This window comes from Anopheles ziemanni, chromosome 2, assembly GCF_943734765.1.
Source record: "Anopheles ziemanni chromosome 2, idAnoZiCoDA_A2_x.2, whole genome shotgun sequence".
In the NCBI taxonomy this organism is placed as follows: domain Eukaryota; kingdom Metazoa; phylum Arthropoda; class Insecta; order Diptera; family Culicidae; genus Anopheles; species Anopheles ziemanni.
In genome coordinates, this window is record NC_080705.1 from 66,814,267 (window position 1) to 66,835,244 (window position 20,978).

The 20,978-nt window shown below is 43.0% G+C and overlaps 1 protein-coding gene across 1 annotated transcript in view; it reads left to right on the top strand.

Moving 5' to 3' along the window:
* LOC131294149 (uncharacterized) overlaps positions 1-20,978 on the top strand; it is a 97,106-nt gene that overhangs the window by 11,841 nt on the left and 64,287 nt on the right. Inside the window, exon 2 of the mRNA XM_058322195.1 lies at positions 20,786-20,902. Coding sequence (XP_058178178.1) covers positions 20,786-20,902 — 117 coding nt within the window. The remainder of the gene's footprint in view (positions 1-20,785; positions 20,903-20,978) is intronic.

The window sequence follows — 20,978 nt, forward strand, 5'->3', positions numbered from 1 at the left end:
AAGTTGCGGCTCGACATGGCGGCGAACCCAATAACCTTTTTCTTTGAGCCCGGGACAAAGCCGGCCGAGGAAGGAAGGCAAATTACAGGCTTTATTCGGGCACGGGAAATTTTGCATCCGCTTTTCCCAGGGCGTTGTTCGAAGGCCCGAGCGAGCGAGCGAGCGCGCGGGTGGCTTGTAGCTGTTCAATACTTTTGTGACTGTTTACATTATCCCAATAATAAATTACATCATGTTCTTGGAGGGAGGTTTTTCGGTTTCCCGGCTCGTTCTTTCGACGTTACCCCGTTTCAAATTTCCCGCCGACTTATGATTAGCTCTTGGGAAAATATTTAGGTTGTTCCGTGGTTTTACATACACCCTCGTTTGGCTTGTGATTATTATTTAAATCAGGGTCGTTTCATTGTTTCGTCTCGGTATTTTTGAGATCTGGATCAAAAAACAAATTGCGTTCGATCAAATCAATCCGAAAATAATTGTTTGTTCATCTTAGCGATCTGATTTGGAACGATGATTTCTTGTGTTTCAAATATAACCTGATGTTTTTATTTCATGTTGCATTCGTACAATTATGCTTGTTTTACATTTGATCAAACATCCTCCAGTGAAGAACCTGTAATCGCTTTAGGTAAAGTGTTTTCTCTATGAATGCGGGAAAAATTCCTAAAAGAATTGGGTAGAGCTAGCTGTCACATTGATTACAATGGAACAGAGGAGAATTTTCCCCAAATACCACACTCTGAGGCAGCCAGACTGTGCAGGAGCTTACAAAGTAATCCTTTTATACCGGGTGGTTGCTTTGGCATTTGGTAAATTTTCCCCGTATTTTCTCGATTCGTGGTTTCATTTTGATTGTCCACCTTTTTTTTAACTAATGAACGGTCGCTTGGAAACTCTCTCTACATTAACGTGGTCCCCTGCAGTGTAGAACCGTCGAACTCTCGATTGTGACTCGCGGGACATCTAGCATCTTTCCTTCATTAAATGAATGAAAATTAATGACAACTTTAGACAGCTTTTTTTTCTTCTCCTATTTGAAGTAAGCTTTTTTTCTGCTTTGTTTTATTTTGTTAACAAACAGCACGTTGAACAGAACCTTTTTCCTTTGCCTAGGGTTCCCTATTTTCCGGGAGGTTGTTTTTCATTCGCTTTTCATCGCACCGTTTCGATCCTCTCACAGTTCGCCGTGGTCACATCTCCACTTCGAGTTCGATGGTTTCGTTTCGCCCGTTTGCACCCGACGACCGACAGCAAACAAAAACACTGTCCTTTGATGCGTGTCCTGCCTTTGCCAATGTTCGTCCGCAATGGAACAGACACGAACAACACTTTCCTGAGTGGAGGCTAAAAAGGGAGGGTGGAATTAAAAAATAGAAGCAAAAACATTTCCCCCGCTGGCTGGCCGTGCCCGATGGAAATCAGATTGTCAGCAGACGGACAGACGGTATCATGCTGGTTAAGGGGGGGGGGGGGGGGGGGGGGAGTTTTCTTTTGCCTTTGCTCTTTTGTGGACCGATGGAAAATCGGGCGTTTTCAGCGGTGGCGGGAGGTTGGCTCGAGCTTGACCATGGACTGGCGTTTCTCTTTGCCGTCAGCAAGTTGCATGGCGGTTCACCATTGTTCGCTACTCTTCCGAGGACAATGGTGGGAATGGAAATGTAGAAACTATCTGCCACCATCATAATCTCCTGTTCGGAATGTTGTGATTGTGCAGAGTGCATTGCAGATGCAGACTGTGTTTGTGTAGCCGTTGTTAGAAGGCGCTTGATGCACTTCAACCTCCGGGCGAAAAGCAATGTCATGATAGAGGGTTTTGATTTTCATTTGATTTTATTAAATGCATGAGAGCTGATCTGTGGCAATGGGAAGTTTTTACCGCCACGAGCATCATGAGCAATGTTTTTATTTACGTAATGCATACTTTTCATAATCCTTTCCATGATTGTTTCTTGCTAGCTTTTACGCTTTGATCGCGATACACAGAAAGCCATAAATAAATAAATAGTAAATTGATTTCATCAAAAACTCCGTAGCGATTTAGTTCATTCCTGTTCACCTAGACACTCTAAATAATGAATTAAACGAATCAAGTTTTCTTGCAGCAAATTTTCGGATGACATTTTTTTTTAACGAAATCTTAAAGTTCTACAGGAGAAAATTGTGCTTGATTCGTGCTCTAGGGAACTAACATGGTGCTTTTTCGTTTCTTTGCCGCTTTTTCCGTTCGCTCGGCACAACACAGCAAACAGAGCAGCGTGAAGTTTGATATAAAAGATCTAACCAGGGAACGTTACGCAGAAGACGTTCCACCGTGCCATCGTCGCGTTTGACGGGTGTCTGATTTTCGCCCCACGGCAAAACTCTCTTTCGTTATTGTTTTTGGATGAAAACATAAATGCTTTGCTTTTGGTTTGGTTGGAGTGAAATGGCTGAAATTTTGCTGGCTCGAAAATCGACCGCATTTTTCTCCAGATAAAATATGCTACCTTTAGCCCGGAGGACGGGCGGTGTGTGCAAGAGTGTGTGAGTTCATTTTTTCATTTTTGTTTCTCAGCGTGACCGTAAATTAGGTGACGGTTTTCCTTCTTGCTTCGGGGCGCCAACAAATTGGTGGAGTGTTTTTATTGAATTTGAATAAGATAAACCTTGAGTCCCTTTTGTCTGTTGAGTTTTTCCTTTGGACCGCGACAGCAAATCGGTCATTTAAAACAAAACAAAATAGTGTATATAAAATGAGTTTCGTTGGCCTTTCGCAGCCTTTATTCGGAAGATTGGTAGTTTTTATTTAGAGCTCGATGGAAAGAAATATGCAAATGACACATGAAGTTATGCTATTAACATTCTGTTCATTATTTTTCCTTACGTTTTTGAAATTTGACAGTAAAGATAAAGAACGCCATAGAAAGTGATACGCGTTATACAATCATTTGGTACAGGACCAAATCTTAAACTTTACTTTTTTAAATGTCAAAATTAAAGCACATGGCCTTACAAACATCTGTTTTGAAAGATAAGTAAGAAAAGATCTTATTGAATTCATGATTAAATTTGTAGATCCGTCTCAGTTATTTCTTGACATTGTTATATCCAAAACTAGGGATCATTAAATAATGACCTCTAAGGAACTCCCAAATTTGAATGTAAAGGCTCTTTCATATGGCACACATCATTTTATGTTTCTTCTCTCAACATACAATGTACACATTTTCCATCATAATAATCACAAAAAGAAGGCCACACCATGAATAAGTAAACCATCCACCAGCGCAATGCCAGTAGAGTCCGTAGCAGTAAAAACTAATAATTTATTGCCACCCCGGCAAAAAACTACGAAAACCAAAAAAGAGGATATCCGAGGAACACGAATGAGTCCATTGCTCTACGAGTGTAATGAAAATTAATTACCATTTACTCCCACACGCTCCTTACCCTCTTGTCCAGCACTCTCTCATGTTCCTGCCTAGAAGAGTAGTGTGTTCAACGTGAGTTGGAAAGAAAAACGAAGGATACCAGCACTAGAATGGGGCGAATATTTTTTTTTTTTGTTTTACTCTCGAACGAGTTTTAGTGAAGGGAAGGAAAAAGTTAGGGAATTGTCGCAGGAAGGAAGCGCCTCTTAGAAGGAATCCACAAATGGTCATTGTTTTTCACGCGGTGGGGCGCGCGAATGTGAGGGGCGAGAAGGGAAAAATGCTGACGAAAAGCGAGGAACGTATACCATCCGTCGCGTAAATGTATAGATGAATGCAATCAACATTTGATTACTGGCTGAAATGATGGTTCGTTTTAGTTGAAGTAACTAAAGGCAGGAGGGTGGTGAGAATGAACGGAAACTTCGGAATGCACCCATTCCGCTATTGTGCCCTGGTTAACTACACATTTTGCCGTACGAGCGGTACCTCAGGGAAATCCAAGGGGAACACGAGTTGGGAAAGTGGAAATACGAATTCTATGCCGGAGTCCATTTCCTCCCTCCGGTCATAACGGAAACCGAAGCCAGGCAATAAGGAATATTGCGGGTAGGGAACAGCTTGAAAAATTCGAAACCCCACTAGTGTGTGGCCAACGACTGGTCCGGCACGGGCAGGGACAAAACTTTTCGTCGATATTTTCCGTTCCATTTTGTCTTTCGCTGGAGAACGACAGCGAAAAACCCCGTTGGGAGCGGGAATCGATTCTGATGGGATGTCTGGATGTCTGGTTGGCTTCTGGCATCGGATCCCGGTTGCGCTTTGGCCGCATTCGCAAACCGGTCTGCATTCCGGCACTCAACCCCCCCTCCCAACAGTACAAGGGTTCGTTTTGGTCGAAATAGGGGGAAAACTCGGATGGCTTCAGTCGGCTACGGTGCGGAAGGAAATAATCTCATCTATTTTTCCTGCTCACAAGAGGGAGTGAAAGTTGTTGTTTTTTTTTGTTGCTTTTCTTTGTCGTTTTTTCTGCTTCCCACCCCTCCAATGCATAACTCTCAATCCATCCGCAAGCTACGGAATGTCAAGTTAGCATTTCGCTCGCTTCCTGCGCCATCATATTCGTTCCTTTCTTTTGGCGTCCATCTTTGGGAAGTGGAACTTTTTTTTGGGTACTGTTTCTCCCCGCCAAGGATGCGCTGCGGATGGTGAGCAAATTGAGATTTACTGGCGGAGTATAGTGAAGTTTCCAGCAGCGTGAATCCGTCCACTGAATGCCAACGAGCCGCCGGAGCTGGCAACGAAACCGGAGAACACTCCCCAAACGCTGCGAAACTGCGTCTCGCTGCGTAGGAAGGTTGCGTTGTAGGGTTTGACACGTGGAATGCCCACGGAAGGGAGAGCAAAATAGTGATCTATGAGGCAAAGCGAACAAAAAGGGGCCATATCGTGCACGAGAAGGGTTGGGGAAAACAGATTATTCTACCGAGCACAACAATCCCACCGTAAAGCGAATGCGGATAGGATGCGATGGGGGCCCCGACTAGGGGAGGGTTTCGACTTAAGAGAAGAGTTTAGTACACCATTTCCCCGGGAATGTTGGGTTGAAGAAAGCTTCTTCAGAATGCAATGATTTGGTAACGGTATCCCTTTTTTCTTTCGATACGTTACCAATAACACGTCCGCAGTCCGTTCGGAAGGGAGGGCAAAGATTTCGATTTCCTGATGGGACTCATTGAGGGGGAAATATTGGAAAGGTAAAAAGAGGGAAAAATGAGATGAAGCGGTAGGTATGGGATTATATAAATATCTGAAAATAAAGCTATGCTAGCAAAGGAAGCAATAAAATGATATTGATGCTGAAAATCGATTAAAGGATTTGGAGAATCTATTGATTATTTTTGCGATAATGCAACATCTCGTGACAGTAGTACGATAAAGTCTATAGTAGTTTTTTTGTTTGTTTTGAATGTGAATCGTTATCATCACGTACCACATTTTTTTTAAAACACGTGTAAGAAAGCCCTTTTTCATAAAAGTTTTCAAATTGAATACAAATTTCACACACAATTTTGAATTTTTCATTGATTATCGGGATAACATAGTTGATATAAAACCAAAATGAGATTAAACCGAACTTGATTTAAGCTCCTATATGCTTAATTCACTTCGGTGACTCCTTCTGCTTGTTTACTTCCATTCTGTCAATAAAGTCCAGGGTATGGTACCGTTTTATTACCGATTACCTTGACCACAGGATCCTTGAGGGGTTGTTTGGATTTTTGGCTCAAGGTAATGGAAACCCACTAAAGTGTACATAAACTTTCGTTCAATTAAACCGAAATTATAGCCATCTTTCACGTGAAGGTCCAACAGTACATGAAGGACTGCAACGGAGCCCTTGTGAAAGCACACTCTTGTGTGAAATAAAACCCGATGCAAGTACGATAAGACGTGCACCAAAGTCACAGTAAAAGAACACCGAAGAACAAGGTAACGCACATAAATATCCTCCTGCATGACGCGAGAAGGAGCTGCAACGATATTGCCAGCGTAAGTGGGTAGCTCCATTGAAGTCATAAAATAATAGAGCCCCCGCTCGGTAGAGTTCTATTTCGATCCGGTACCGACGGATGAAAACCAGCTTTGTTATGTTTAGTGGTGTTCATCAAAGTTAAAGCAACAGAATACTTTGATCAAAGTTTCCAACCACTACTGTTATTCGACAATCTTGAAAATAGTTTTTAAATTGAGATAACATTCATAAGTTAGCCAAGTATAATATGTTATGGTCCGTCATAATATTAAGTTTTCGTAAAATTTTGGATCTTTAAAAACCTTCGATGTCTGTTAATACCTTTCAGTTGGTCCTTTCTAAACAGCACTTTTAATTTCCTCCCTTGTTTTTCGAAAATAGAGCAAAGTTCGATCGAATCGTTACAATCTTTCAAGTTGCGTTCGATAGTATTTTGCTATCTTGTTAGAAGCAGCGTAGAGTTAGACACTTTCTGTTTCTAATTCCTATCCTAGTGTCTTCTGTAAGATCGTCACTATATGGCTGTATAAAAGAGCTATAGCTGTGAGAGTGTAACCATCGTGGGCTCCCAAGTGAGCCGTAAGAAGAAATTAGATTTTAAAGAAAATACGTAAAATGAAAATAGAGCAATATTCCGCTAGAAAAGGTAATGTGTCACGCGCACAGAGGGGCTTTGAATGTGGGATAAAGAGGAGAAGAAAATGGTCACACAGTTCAGAGTGCTCAGCGAGAGAGTTCACGTTTTCTTAGAAGCCATTGCCATTCCTTCCCACCTACTCGGGAACAGTGAAGTGGCCATGAAAGCGCTGTTTCGTTGCTGCAACGGTTGCCAGCCGCTTCGAAGGGACATTTCGAGACGGGCTTTCAAGCTCGTTCCAGGACTTACTAACCTCCGTACCATACCCACAGCAAACCTTTGCAATTGAGAACGATAGTATCCTTTAACCTCATCCTCTCGAATGATGGACGATAGGTAGAAGAGGCCGCGCGAAGGTCGACAGTAGAGAAAAGGGAGAGCGGGCTGTCGTTCCTGGAAATTATTTTTATAATCCTAGACGATAATGTTGATTTTTTATTACTCCTCTACATGCGATGCAATTTGGTCCGGTCCCGGAGAAGCGTCGGACGAGCAGGACGACGTCTTTTCGACGACAACGACGACGGTGGCTACCTTTAGGCATCCTTCTTCGACGTCTAGGCGATCGAAGGTGCTTCGACTCCTGCTGTGTGTTGGGACATTCAGTACCAAAATCCCCCCGGAGGTATCCTGATCATGGTTGTGCTTCGTGTCGTTCGTTCGTTCGTTCGTTTGAGACATTTTTTCCCAGTGATTCGACTTTCCTAAACTCCTCATATACCAGACATTCTACTTGAGGACGCTTTTTCTGCGATACGTGGAAAACTCGGACTTATGTGCTTTCGTACGATGTTCAGTTTTGTGGCGCTGGCATTTCTCTGCTGGTGGAAGAAAATTTGTGTTATAAAATTGTTTACAATGTATATTTTGTAAACTGCATTGATACATTTTAATGTATTTGAGTTAGTTTCGTTCAGTTTTAATCGTAAAGATATAAGTTTCATTTTAATGTACTCGATGCAATTACTACGATTTGTCAACCAGATATTGATCCGATAAAAGTTCAATGTTTCAAATTTTAATTGTAATACTTTCTGAACACAATTTTTATTGTTTGTTATGTATGTGTGTTGGAAGTTTTGTTTTAAAAATCTTGAAATAGCTACAAAAGAAAGCGAAGAGGAAAAATTAATTCCTTCATATATCGTTGGGGTACACATTTATACCACCTCATGCTGTACTTGCAAGGACTATTATTTTTTTGAGCAAGTGAACGAATACATGTATCCATTCATGGTTACACATACATCCGCGTACTCATGCACCCGTTTTCCTCGGCATTTTGCTACGTTACTCCCTGCTATGCGCCAGCATTAAGCTGCACAGAATACGTAAACATAATAATGATATTCTGAAAACTCAATTTTCTTCCAATTCCCCCCCGTTGGCCGCGCCTCCGTAGCTACCGCTCGCACACATGCGTCGGGACCTCCCGCCGGGCCTGCAGGACCCGAGCTTCATGAGCTTTCACTGCACGATCCTTGGAGCTTGCCACTTGCCTCAGCGCAACGGAACGTAACGGCACAAGAAACTTCCATATACGTGGCAGATCGTACCCATGGATCACCCGTCGCATCCCCATCCACCCGTCCACCCGGCACGCACGTGTGCTCGTTTGTCGGGCACGTACACTAAACGGTGCATGCACAGCCAGCACGGATGGTGTGCGCGCGCCAGAACAAAGAATGGTGCGGTTTGTGTGTTTTATACCACTCTCGCCGGCAAAAACTAAGATATCAGAAGCCATTGCAGGCGGGAACGGTGAGAAGCAGGAAGCGGCAGGCCGGAAGTTGGGCAAAGGGTTCATTGCTTGCAAGTGAAGCAGTTTCCCGGATGGTCGGCGGCAGTACGTTCCTGCCTCGGATATGAACTGCTTGGTTTCGTTGCAAAGAAATATTTTAAATTGTTTAATTGTACCTTCCGTATCCGTGCACGATATATGCCTCGGATGCCGTGGTGTGCCATTCGTATGCGGTGGGTGTATGTGGCAGTTAATGATACGTCCTTGCACATAGTCACACACGACTACCGGACGGTGAGCGTGGGCGGAAATTGAAAATGCAGAAAACAATTAACCCGAGAACATTATCGTTCTGCGGAGCGGAATATTTTTATTCGATTCGAATAAGTTATTGAGCGTGATTTTCAATGAAAATCTTTTACTGAGAAAGGGTTGCATTTACCTATTCAAATAACCCGATAAAATGGGAAACAGGAATGTTCTGATTTTGTTGTGTAATGATCTGAATCGTATTACTCATCATGTATTTTGTAAATATGTAAAAACTATTTTAATCCTCCTCTGATTGTGTGTTTTTCTCAAATGATGTTTAAAACGGGCTGTTTTGATTTCCAAACAGGTTTTTTTCTTAAATATGATTCTACAAAACAAAGAAAGTGCTCACGAAACAAAGAATAAGTTCCTCAAATCCCTCAAGTGGATTTTCTCAAAGATAGTCTGGCATCAGGATGTTGCTTCAAACCATCCAACTTCGTTGACTAGCTCTGGCCGATTCGTTAAAGCTTTGCATCCTGCATCCGCGCTGGGTTTGTGTCTGCCGTAGAAAGTTGATTTCCAGATCTCCCGATGGCACCGAAGAGACCACTCAATTCGTCCGATCGGTTCCACTAAGCAATCGGTTCGAAAATTGCGTTTCTCGTTTGCATTTCGTGTATACCTGTCCTACGTTCCGTTCGGTGAGAGTTTTCTCTTTATTTTTTCGAAGATGCACTGATTGGTTCCTGCTGACGAAGTTGCATCTCGTTGCGTTGCTTGCAGTGAATTTGATTGTGTTTATCTTGTGCCGCAATCAACATTTCGTTTCTGGAGCTGATTTGCAATAAAAAGGATAACGATAGCAACTGATGCCAGTAGCGTTTCTTTTTTTTGCCGAAGGTTAGGTTTGAAGTGGCACCACCTTCTTCTTTGATATGCCAGTTAGATAAAGCAATGTGTTGCAGGACGCATAATGTTTGCCATGTATATTTTTTATCATGCACATTTTGCGACGGAAAACTTCAATGTTGCTCCTTCCCACCTCAACAATATTTAAAATGAGTATCGTTTTAAAAGAAGGGTAGCGTACTAAAAAATTATGTATTTGAATCAATGGCAATCTTAAGGTTCCTGATGATTTACGTTTATTTGTGATTTAATTGTGAGCTTAATAACTGTTTTAAGCATGGTCCTGTTACAAGAGGCTTTTTTTCACCGAACGCTAACATTAGACTTGCATTTAAAATATTATCTTTGCCACAAAACTTAATGGTTGCCGAAATCTAATGGCGTCCTGTTTTCTGCTCTTTTCTTCCAGGTAAGACGATTACATAAATATCAAGTCCCGCCTGCTTCAAGGTTAGTCAAAGTCAGCCGTCGGTGGGGTAATAGATTGTGTTTGGAGCGTTAATTTTTCTCCCCCAGACCAATCGGAGCAGGTTTATGACTGCGCTCGGTTGATTTGCGCCGTGTGATGAGAGCCGACGCCAGGGAAATATGACTACTGACTGATTAAATTATGGCAACCGTGCTTGTGGCTTGATTTATGGTTTATGAATGGTGCCGGGGAAAAAGTTTTGACCTTTCTTCGCAAACGTAAATTATTTACCAGCCAACCTTCAGCGTGAAACATGACGCTATTGGTTGTTTCTCGCTCTGTTGCTGCGGAAAGGGAATTTTATGGGTGTAGGTAAAATCAAAGAACTTTTTTCAAAGAGCTCTGCTATTTCTCGCAGGTTTGTCAGGTTAGCAGTTTGATAATGTGCGTCAAGTATTGAGCCATCATGGGCGAATCCATAAGTTACTGTGGCAAAGCGCTTCCAGGGGCGCTTCCAAAAAGTTGAATCCATCTTATTTTAAACTTCTAACCGATTTAATTGTCAAGCTGTATAATAATCTGTTCATTCTAGCATTTTAGCATCATTTCCCTTAGACAATACCTAATGAAAATGTTTAGTGTTTGCAACAATCTAAAACGTTAACCGTCGCAATCAGGCAAATGCCACAGAGGCGAAAGTTGCAAGATCAAACGCACTAAACACCAGCTGGAGGCGCTTAACTTGCTTAGCTTTTATGTGGTTTGCTTGTTGGTTCGGTCTGATCAGCTTGTCTTGTGCTGCATGCAAGAATGCAAAGCAGGATGTTAAGATAATTACAGGTCGAGATTTATTCCATTAAGATGGAACAGATTTCTACTTCCTCCTTCATTTGGTCTTTCATCGGACGAAGTCGATGCAGGTATTTTACTGTTCATTTGCCGAAGGCACTAACGAAAGGAAGTTTTTTCTTGTTGCTAGTGAATATATAGTACACCATCTTCGATGTGTTGGTTATTTTCTTTGACGCTGCATGGACCCGAGGGGAGTACTTCTTGTATGATTCTTGCGTCCAAGAAGGATGCCTCGATACTCGTTAGATAAATGTTTTCCTGTTGCAGACGATGCAGGAGATTCGAATAATTGAAATACTTGTGATTCAAGTTTATCTTACTGTGAAGCGTAGCCAGGGACTCGAGACTGAATAACTCGTTCATCGGTTTACACTTACATCGTTCGATGTGTGATCTGCGTACGCTTAACTGTCGATAAAGCTATTTTTGCCGCACCTGGTGAGCCAACGGAGAAAGCAATTTCATCAGTGCGTTGCTGAAGGTACGATATTTCCGGCATGAAAATATGTAAGCTTCCAGCAAGTGGCATGCCTGAGCACTGCTATGTCTCGCACATGGTTGAGCTTATAATTTCCGATCCATCACGAATGCTTGTGCACGATACGAGACCGGGCAGTCATCACCTGAATTCAAACATCACAGCAAGCCGAACCAATAGCTCAGCAGAAAATGATAAAATTCCTTGCCATGGCAGAGAACTGTGCGGCACACCATTGGCCTACGCTAGGCTGACCACGGCTCATACATTTTTCATACACACCAACGTGTTTTATTTCTTTTCATTTCACCTTCGCCCGAGGGCTGACCAGCTCCAGTGCGGCTCGGGGGAATGTGGACACCGTTCTGGAAGGATCTCGAGATCTTTCGCTCCGATGGCCTTAAGTGATGTTGGCCCGAAACATCCTTGAACACCATCGGATAGATGAAATCGCACTAATCCAGGGATAAGGCATAGGTATAAGGCCTTACAAAAAGAACACGAAACAGATAAAACCTCCTCACCTTCGCCCAGCTGCGCACAGGTTGCGGTTCGTGTGACAACGAAGCCGAGCAACGAAATGGACGAGTGCTATGTGGCGTCTGATTTTCCGATTTCTTGCCTGATGAAGAGTTCACTGCGGCACGCACGGGTGCTGGGGCACGCTCGACTTCACCGCCAGGATGATAGAGCGCCACAATTGGACGACACTGGGAATGACAGGTTGTGGCATCTCGGTGAACCCGGGAGAAGCAGCAATAGCTCGAATCAGCGATGCTCTCAACCGTGCCGGGTGCCTGCCCACCCCATTGGGCGCATTGGTTTACGACTTTCGGGGACTTTATTTCGACATTCCGTCCCCGAACCGTAGCAGGAACATCGAGCTTTTATGATATGTTTTACTTTTTTACACGCAGCGGATTGAGATTCGGGGAGCAGCGATGCGGATCCCGGAAATGCACGTATATTGGGCGAATTGTATTTCGGTTATCTGGGGACCAGAAATAATAAGTCATTCGAACAACCGGTTTGATTTCAGCTCGGCGAGCCGGAAACCACGTGAAAGACTTTCCTGCCGAGATGCCACGTACGGCTGTAAAAGTTAAGACGTAGTTACAGCACGGTCCTCCGCCAGGGCAGCGCTTGCCGGTTGGTTGGACCGAGGATGAGCAAGTTCTAGTTCTTCTGACCAGATGGTGCCCGGCACGAGTTCGCGCTAGATGTACCGGTAGCATAGGACGTGCCTGATTAACGAACGGTTTGTTCTCTGCCGAAATCAAACCGAGGCGCCAGTTGTGCTTGGTCCGCATCGGTGTTTTTCGATGATATGATGAAACTAGTCTGACAAGAAGTTCGGTTTTTTGGAAAAGGTTATTATTCCGTTTCTGTGGCGCATTGACGTTGTCTTCTTCAACGGTTCGAACAGCTAAAACGTTTTTCTTGCGTACTTGATTCCGAAATTAATATATGGATGTTTTGCAGATGAGCATACATATTTCACCTAAAATAACTCAATTGTACCTATTCCTCACCAAGAATGATTCCGAAAGTCTTTCATTGGATGTTATTTCATTCTTGGTTTTACACTCTTATTATTTAACCCTAGATTGTTCTTTGTCATTGAGAGTTAATGTCCAGTTAAACAGAGATTGTTCTTGTACGTCATTTTGTCAATCTTAAAATCATTTTTAATTTTTCGTCATACATTTTTTGTTACAAAAAACGTTGGGCTACTCTCAGCATCCGTATTACCACTAGTAATGGCACTTTCAAACGATAACGAAAAATGATACTAAACACCATTCTGCCACAACGAAAGCCTCATCGAGGCTATAGCTATCTGCTAATATCGTTGCCGGCTTACCAATAGCTGTTCATGAAACGAAATATGTTCATGCTTGCACGAGAACTTATGAAACCGTGATCACGTCCGCAGAACACATGCCCGCTTTGTTCCACAACCGTGGCACCGCGTTGCCAAGGAACGAAGCTGCTGCGACACGCCGCCACGTTTGATTGCACCGCAGCTGCTTATGATTGCACCGTATTATTGTAACTTCGTTGCCAGCAAACACTCACCCACTTCCTTATAATCACGGGCAGGTTCGTAAAGGACTGGCTGGACAAAATTGTAGTATCATCGCGATCCTCTTGTTGGCCGTCCTCTGCGACGACTACGCCTTAGAGCCGGGAAAGCCTTGCCGAATGATGTAACGACCCGAACAGCTGTCGCAGCGTTTGAATACTTTGCCTCCACCACGAGATAATCGATCCTGGAAGGAAGGGATGCTGCAAGTGCTCACACGAGCGGATTCGGGGAAAACCTCACGCTGGCGGGTTTTGTGCTAGCGTGGGACAAAATAAATAATACAAACTGTGGGAGAGTGGAAATGGTGAATTCCTGAAAGACGTGTTCCACCCGGGTTGCACAAAGTTGTGCCAACTTTCAGACCGCCTGACTGTGGCAGGCGCTGTCGCGTTGTCCTGTCGGATATTGCTTACACAAAGGCTGCTTCTAAATATTGAATCCTAGAGAGGTTGCTGGCCAACAGTTGGACGTTCTCTGCACAGTGATTCCCGACATGAAACACGACGCCGAAGCTATACGCGGCATGCTGGCCGTTTGTTTTCATAGCCCCGCGCTGGTGTATGGTTTGAAGTTTGATAAAGTGGCCTCAAACAAGCTGTGGGAAGGTGGATATTCTTCCGAATGCATGATAAACGGTCCCGACAGCGAGGATGCATTGGGGATTCTACCGGAGTGGAACTACGTATCGTTCAATAGGCTTATGAATTCAAACGGCACTTACTTAAATTTTTGTCTGACCAAACTTACAAGCAATTCAGAGAAGTTAAAACATTGCGAACCCATTGGCAATAGTTTCACTGAGCAAGGGGATGCTAATAATGAGGGCAAGAAAACATGTCGAACAATCTTTCTGGAACACGGAAACTTTACTGACGTACATAGATACTTGTTAAACTGCTTGAAAAAGTCGGTGTTCGTTTTTTTTTCTACTAGCGTCTAAATCAGCGTATCGATTCTTATCGTTATCGTGCATTGTTTCACCACTTTCAGTAGGCGCTGCACAGTGATTCTGCCGAAAGTCGCTCAATTACGAATAAAGCAACACGGACAACATCCAGGCGGGTAGCTTAGCTCTGAACGGTCCCGGGAAGGCACTTGACACATCGTTTCGTTTCGTGGCAAATCGATGATAAGGCGGTGTGCGCCAGCAAGCGGAACATTAAACGCCGAGAAGCGAAGCGCACTTCCTGTAAGCAAACTGGGGGAGTCCTTGCGCAACGAGCGATGCTTTCCCTGGCCCTCCTTATTCATGAGCTTCGTACCTCTTTGATCTACGGTAATTCCCCCGTGTGCATTTGTGTGTGCGAGCGCATGCACAGTTTGTGTCGAGCGTTGGAAGGCTCCACTTTCCGCTTCTCCTTTTTTATTATTTCATTCATCGCTCGCCGCCTCCAGACGAGCCAACAAAAAAGAAAATGGAAAGGCAAGAGTTCGAGTTCAAGCGGAAGTGAAGTAAACACTTCCGACGAATGGCTTGAAAGCGAAGCGCCCAGAGGCGGAACAACGTGCTTGAGGGTCGGCAGTTCAAATGTTAACTGTGCATAAGTGTGCGGATGTGGAAAAGAAAAATGGAGTTGTGTTTTTTTCTTCGCTCCTTTGGAGAAAGCTGCTGACATTTCGTATGCGCTCGTTGGCACGGCCCGGGAAAGGTTACGGCCAACGAAGGTGGCGCGGAAGGTTCGAAGGGATTTGTGGGCAAATTAGAAAACATTTTCGGGGAATTCTATGAATAACAAACACCGAGAAGATTGTTTCGGTTCAATCGCGTAGCGTGACGTAGCGATGGAGTGTGGCTTTTTAAACGCGAAATGGAAACAAACCGGCTTGAAATGTTTTGCCGTGACGCTTGGTACATTTTTTAACATATTATCTATTTTGAGCTACACTTTTGTTTCAAAAATAAGCGCCTATTGTGAGAGAAAGTCTTTGAACTTATTGTATATATGTTTTTCATTTAGTGTATGCATGGAAAACGTTCAACTGGGTTAGAGTACATAAATAAATTTATTCATTTCTTCAGATTGAATCATATTATATCTTTTAGCACTTCAACAAACTAATCCAACTTATTAAAATCATCAGCATTTTATCCGAACTCATATCGCCATCAAATGGATGCCGTTGTATTGCTGACTCTAATTTAAATTAGGATAAAACAATTACGATTTAAGAGGGATTCGGATGAGAAACGCTTAACGCACTCATCACCCATTAAAATTAATGAAACCATTTCAAATGGAGATAAATAGTAGCTACTTAATGAATTCGGATTGGTTTTTAGCTCATAAGTTAGCATAACCGTAAGCATGCAAAATGGCTTTGGCTTTGGCTTTTACATACTTTAAACGATGGAAACAATTCAGTTTACCATGTAAACAATAATATTCGTCGTAAATACAAAAACATAACTTTGATCAGTGCACCACAGTTATCTTTGGTTTCGTGGTGTACAAGCTTTTGATTTATAACTTCTTGTTTGCTTATCTTTTCCCCTTAAATTTTATAACCCACAACCCAGCCCAATGTCTTCATTCGTGAGGATGTCCCCGAACTTTGCGTTCGGTTTAAGCGGGTGAGGAACATGTTCAATTAGGGATTTTATCATATCCTTGTTGTGATCAGATGATAAGCTTGTTTATGATTTTTGTTCACCGTTTGTGAACCAGCATCTTTCCTTTGCCGAGGGTACAACGTAATCATCATCAATCTGCCACACGATGGAGACCCCCGCCGTGCCCAGGAAGTCGATTGAAAGTCAGCGAACAGTAAACCATCTTGAAGCGTGGATGTTTCGGTATGATTCCTCTTTCGCTTTTATCCTCATTCACTTTTGTGCCGGGTCGGTGAGGTGAAACGTTTGCTTTAGAACGCAATTTTCCATCTAAACCATCCAACGTACCTCCACCCGCACTCGGCAACCCGTCATCCGCGGGAAGTAGCCCGAATACCGGAAGTTCTGATCTCTTATCTTTCGGATGTGTTTTTTTTTGCGTCCTACTTTCTTTTTCCAAACCATGAAACCGTTCCGAGGGCTTAATATTTAATGCAATTTTCGGTGCTTAACATTTATTTATTCATAATGATCATCCGGCCAAGTGAGGCGTGGGTGAGGCCAGGTCGTGAGAGATAGTCATGATTTTTCACGCACCACCATTTCGAGGCTACGCTTCGTCTCGGAAACACTCGCTTTGGTGACGTGTGCGCTCAATTTTTTCACAGAAAAGCTTCAAAAAGAGTGCTTTTTATTTCTAACCATCTCAACATTCCGATAAGTTTCCTTCACTCCTTTGTTGGGAGTCGAAAATAATGCTGAATGCATCTTAAGTCATCCATGAAATTTTTATTTTTTCAGAGCATAAAGACTTGTGGTAAGATTTTTGAAAAGGCTAACGATAAAATCATGGTATGTGGAAGGGTAATGCTGCACGGAAAGCGGTAATGATAAAAAACGCACACTCCCGAAAGATGAAAAGGGACTTTACATTTTGTTGTAAGCAAATGTTAATGGAACGGGTGGTTTAATTTGGAGGGCGGATCTGCAAAAAACATGAAAATAAAAGCAGCCGCCTCGCGGTACGCTATGAAGAACGTGACACAATTAGGGCCTCCTTAAACTGTTAGTCCTTTACCCTTGTAGGCTGAAAGTTCAAGATTGGGTTTTGCCTGTTTTCCATCTGCCCATTTTTACTCCATTGAAATGCATACTTTCCTGGAAAATGACTTATTTTCGCTCGCTTTTGCCCACCGTTGCAAACAAAACAAGCTCGAAGATGAAAAACCCGAAAGCATTCAAATAAACGGCCCTCCACACTAATAGGATTCCTCGCAGCATGCGCGCGTTTTCCTTCGTTAACACTAAACGGCATATCCGGTGGCATGCAGGGAAGTGGCGGGCTCATGACTCGTACGTACGTGTCCTTCCGTGTTCGGGACTGGGAAACCCGTATGAACACCCGGTAAGCTTCTGCCCTTCATTCTCTCAGCCAGGCTCGTGGCTCGTGTCATGAGTTCTGGACAAAAAGTCACAGACTCGCTGCGCTATGGTGATGATTTATGTGGTACGGGTTTGCACAAGTCCGTCTCGTATTGCAAGAGCCGAGGTTTGAAGTACACCGTCGGAAACTCTTTACGTGGTTGTATGAGGAAAAAAGACAACCTGACGTCGTACCGGCTGGGAAGTGGAACAGTGTCTCTATTTTACTTCAACTCTGTTCGTTTTTGTGTACTCTCCCTCACTCACTATCTCTCTGTTATGTCCTTTACACTTTTGTTTTTATTCTGCACAAGATTTACAAAGAAAATGTCATCATTCTATAAATGCCCAGCAAACACACTTATTCTTTACTTGACTCTATTTTCAACGGTCGCGTAAACCTCTTCATCAGCCATCTTACTTAAGGGATGCCGACGAGGGTGGGTGTGCCGGATGTGAAAGCACTCCGAATGCTCCTGACTCTCCCACCGGCAATGACGACTGCTGTGGCGAAGGAAAAAGTAGAATTTTCCATTGGGTGTACGTTGAAGGAACTCCGGAGCCCTACCGCTTCCTGTGAGCCTAGAGATTTCCAACACCGGCGAAAAAATAACGGGCAGCCGAGGGTGGGACATTGAAGAAACTGCCAATTTCACCCTCCCCACCCAATCCCGACCGTCGGTCAAACACGGCAGGACGGATAAAACAGTTCGCCTCCGATGCGCAAAGGGAGATGTTATGAATTATGGATGAATTATGCTTCGGCTGAAGGATGAAACAAAAAGGGAATCCTTGAAATATGGCGGTGACGATCCTGCCGAAGCCGTTCCGTTTGGTACCGTATCGAGTGTTGGCCTTTCCGAGTAAAGCTGAGGGTGTGCCAGTGTGTATGTGTGTGTTTGAATAACATCTTAAAGAATACAGCAAAGAAAAAACAAACCCCATAGGGACGCACAGGAAAGAAAAGTTAAGAAAAAGAATACACAATCTTAATCGTGCTCAGGGAGCTAGAACTCAAAATGACTAGCCGAGATAAGTCACACGCACGGCAAAACGTTCATCGAGGTGAAAATGTTTCACTTTCCCCATGGTAGTTTATTTGTGTTATTCCACCGAACTTGATTTAGATAAATGGCCAGCGAAGCCAATTCAAGCTCGCTACCAAACAATGGGAAGGCCATCATCAAGATCTTCTGGAAACAAACTTTTGCATTTGTAGGCTTATGCCCAACTTTGATCAGTATTTGCGGCTGCATTATCAAGTGATGTTAAACTTCAGAAAACTTTATAAAAGTTTTTTTTTCGATTTGGGGAAAATGTCGCTTTCTATACTTTTCGCTGCTTTGCTTAGTTCAACTGTATTCGTATAAATCATATGATACATCTATGGACAGTTTGTGTCAGATAAGAATTATATGTTATGCTCTTCTCGCAATATGATTGAAGGTTTTGTGCATCACATAATCACTCTATAATGGCACTGCAAGGTGTTTCAATGTTGAATCAATTTGTTCGTGACATCCTATGGTGGAAAAAATCGGAATCTTTCCTTTTTCCATTCCTCTCTTGCGGCAAAAAAGAAAACAAAATAGAAGAAAGAAATAGGGTCGTCGATTTGTCAATGCTCCGATATTAGACGTTCCGTAGGAAGCATTAATCTTTTCAGTTGGTCTTCCACTACCGAGCCGGTTCCGGTTTGCTCTGGCAGGATGACAAATGTTTCCTTTTCCTACCCTGGGAGAGGTTGGGAGAGCGGCAGCCAAAGGTGTTTATTGCCAAAATAGGTCACGATTGTGTGGGTTTGGCAGAAACGACACTGTCTCGGGGGGAGTATCTGGAAGATGGTGTTGGTGGACGGACAAAATAGGGATAAACGATAAGAAACGAATAAAAGTCAATCTTGCTATACTTCGGTGGATATGAATAATTGTACAAAAAAGCAAGAACCAGAGTTGAAACAAAAAGAATGTGAAGACAATTTAATGTTAGATCACACGAAAAGAACTTTTACGCTGTAATATGTTTTCATGTACTTACCCATGCACATTAAAAATCATATGTTCCACTGTTTTTTGCATCCGACATCGCCGCATACGGTACTAATGAGCTAGAAAAACGAAAATGTGTGAAAGTATTTCCTTTTCCTTTCCTGAACGAGACCACAAGCTCAGTCGCAACTCAAGTTAACCTGCCTAGTGTCGTCCTACCGTCGACCGTATCAGCATCATAATCGTACATCAGGCCTTCCATTATGCTTCCGCTTTTCCGCCGACACAATGCAGCGGATGCCGACACCGAAAGTCGCAAGGTTCGCCGAAATATGCTTTCGCCGCCATTCGTTTTGCGGCGAACGAAAGACACCTAATTGCATATCAACAAGTTTTTGATTAAATTTTATAACTCAACCGACGCCGAGGCAGGGAGTAGTAATATGAAACTAATGGCGTTTCCCGGCCTCCATTGGCCTGAAGTTCGCTCGGTTCCTTCCGGGCACTCCCAGTGCATCCGGGGAAAATGCATCCCGTAAGGATAACGATGACAAGGGCTTTGCCTCATTGTTTCCGGTTTTCTCTTTCTTGGTGAATGATGAAAAAAAGATGGTTTTTGCGGTTGAACATTGTTTGGGTGGCGTCTGAAGAGGATCGTGGGTGTCGTTTTGGAAAAGTTGTCTTCGGCACTTCTTTTGTTTATACCATCTGGGGGTGGGGATTCAGGAATCAGAAATTTTGTAACCAGGAGGTAATAACTGCAAGCGATTATAATAGCGAAATGTGTCTCTCATGTTTTAAGAGTTTTTTTTGGGTTATTGTACTTGTTAGTTTATCGATAATTTCTTGTGGATTTATTTTTAATCAACAAGTTGATCTTTAAGGATGTCAGTAAGACACATAAAATATTTATGTAGAATAAAATGTTGTGGCTCTGACGGAATACCGTTAAAATTGGCAGTTCAAAATGGACCTAGCGCCATAATTTATGCAATTTGCACTTCTGGTCATAAATTGAACTTGTACTAAAACGTACAAAAGAAGTTTTCATAACTGAGTTCGTTTGTTTTTCATAGACGCTAATAAATGCAGGTCCCTCCATTTTGTAGGCTAGTGTCGTTTTGGATAACTTTTATCCATCCACAAGTAATCACTACGTCAACGCTTGACTTAAAAAAAACGGAAGCTTTGGCCAGTCCTTCACTGTCTGTACCAACTGGACTTATTTTTCTTTCTCAAATCATCCTTATCATATTTTGTTCACATCACATTTTAAAAAATCATACGTTTTCGAGTAAGCATGATAAGTATTACAAACGAATAGCTTTTTATCATTGAATTCAGCCACGGTTGGGTTCTTTAAAGTAGTTTTGTGTTTAATGAAAGATTTAGAAAACGAAAAAAACTAACGATACCCGCAATTTTCTCAACACCTTCCTTCAAGCCCCCTTTACCATTTCTTTTCCACCATCGCTCATACGTTTTCATCCGTTCATTTATGTTTCCAGGACGTTGTGGCCACGGGAGTCCTTGTGAGCAATTGTGCTACGAGCTGCACGATGGCATGTACGAGTGCGACTGCTCGGAGGGATTCGAGTTGAACAAAAATGGCTATAGTTGCCAAGGTAAGTCGCCTCTTTTGGTTCTGTTTTAACTACCAGCACATCTCCCCTCACGGCACACTGCACCCCCTTCTCTTTG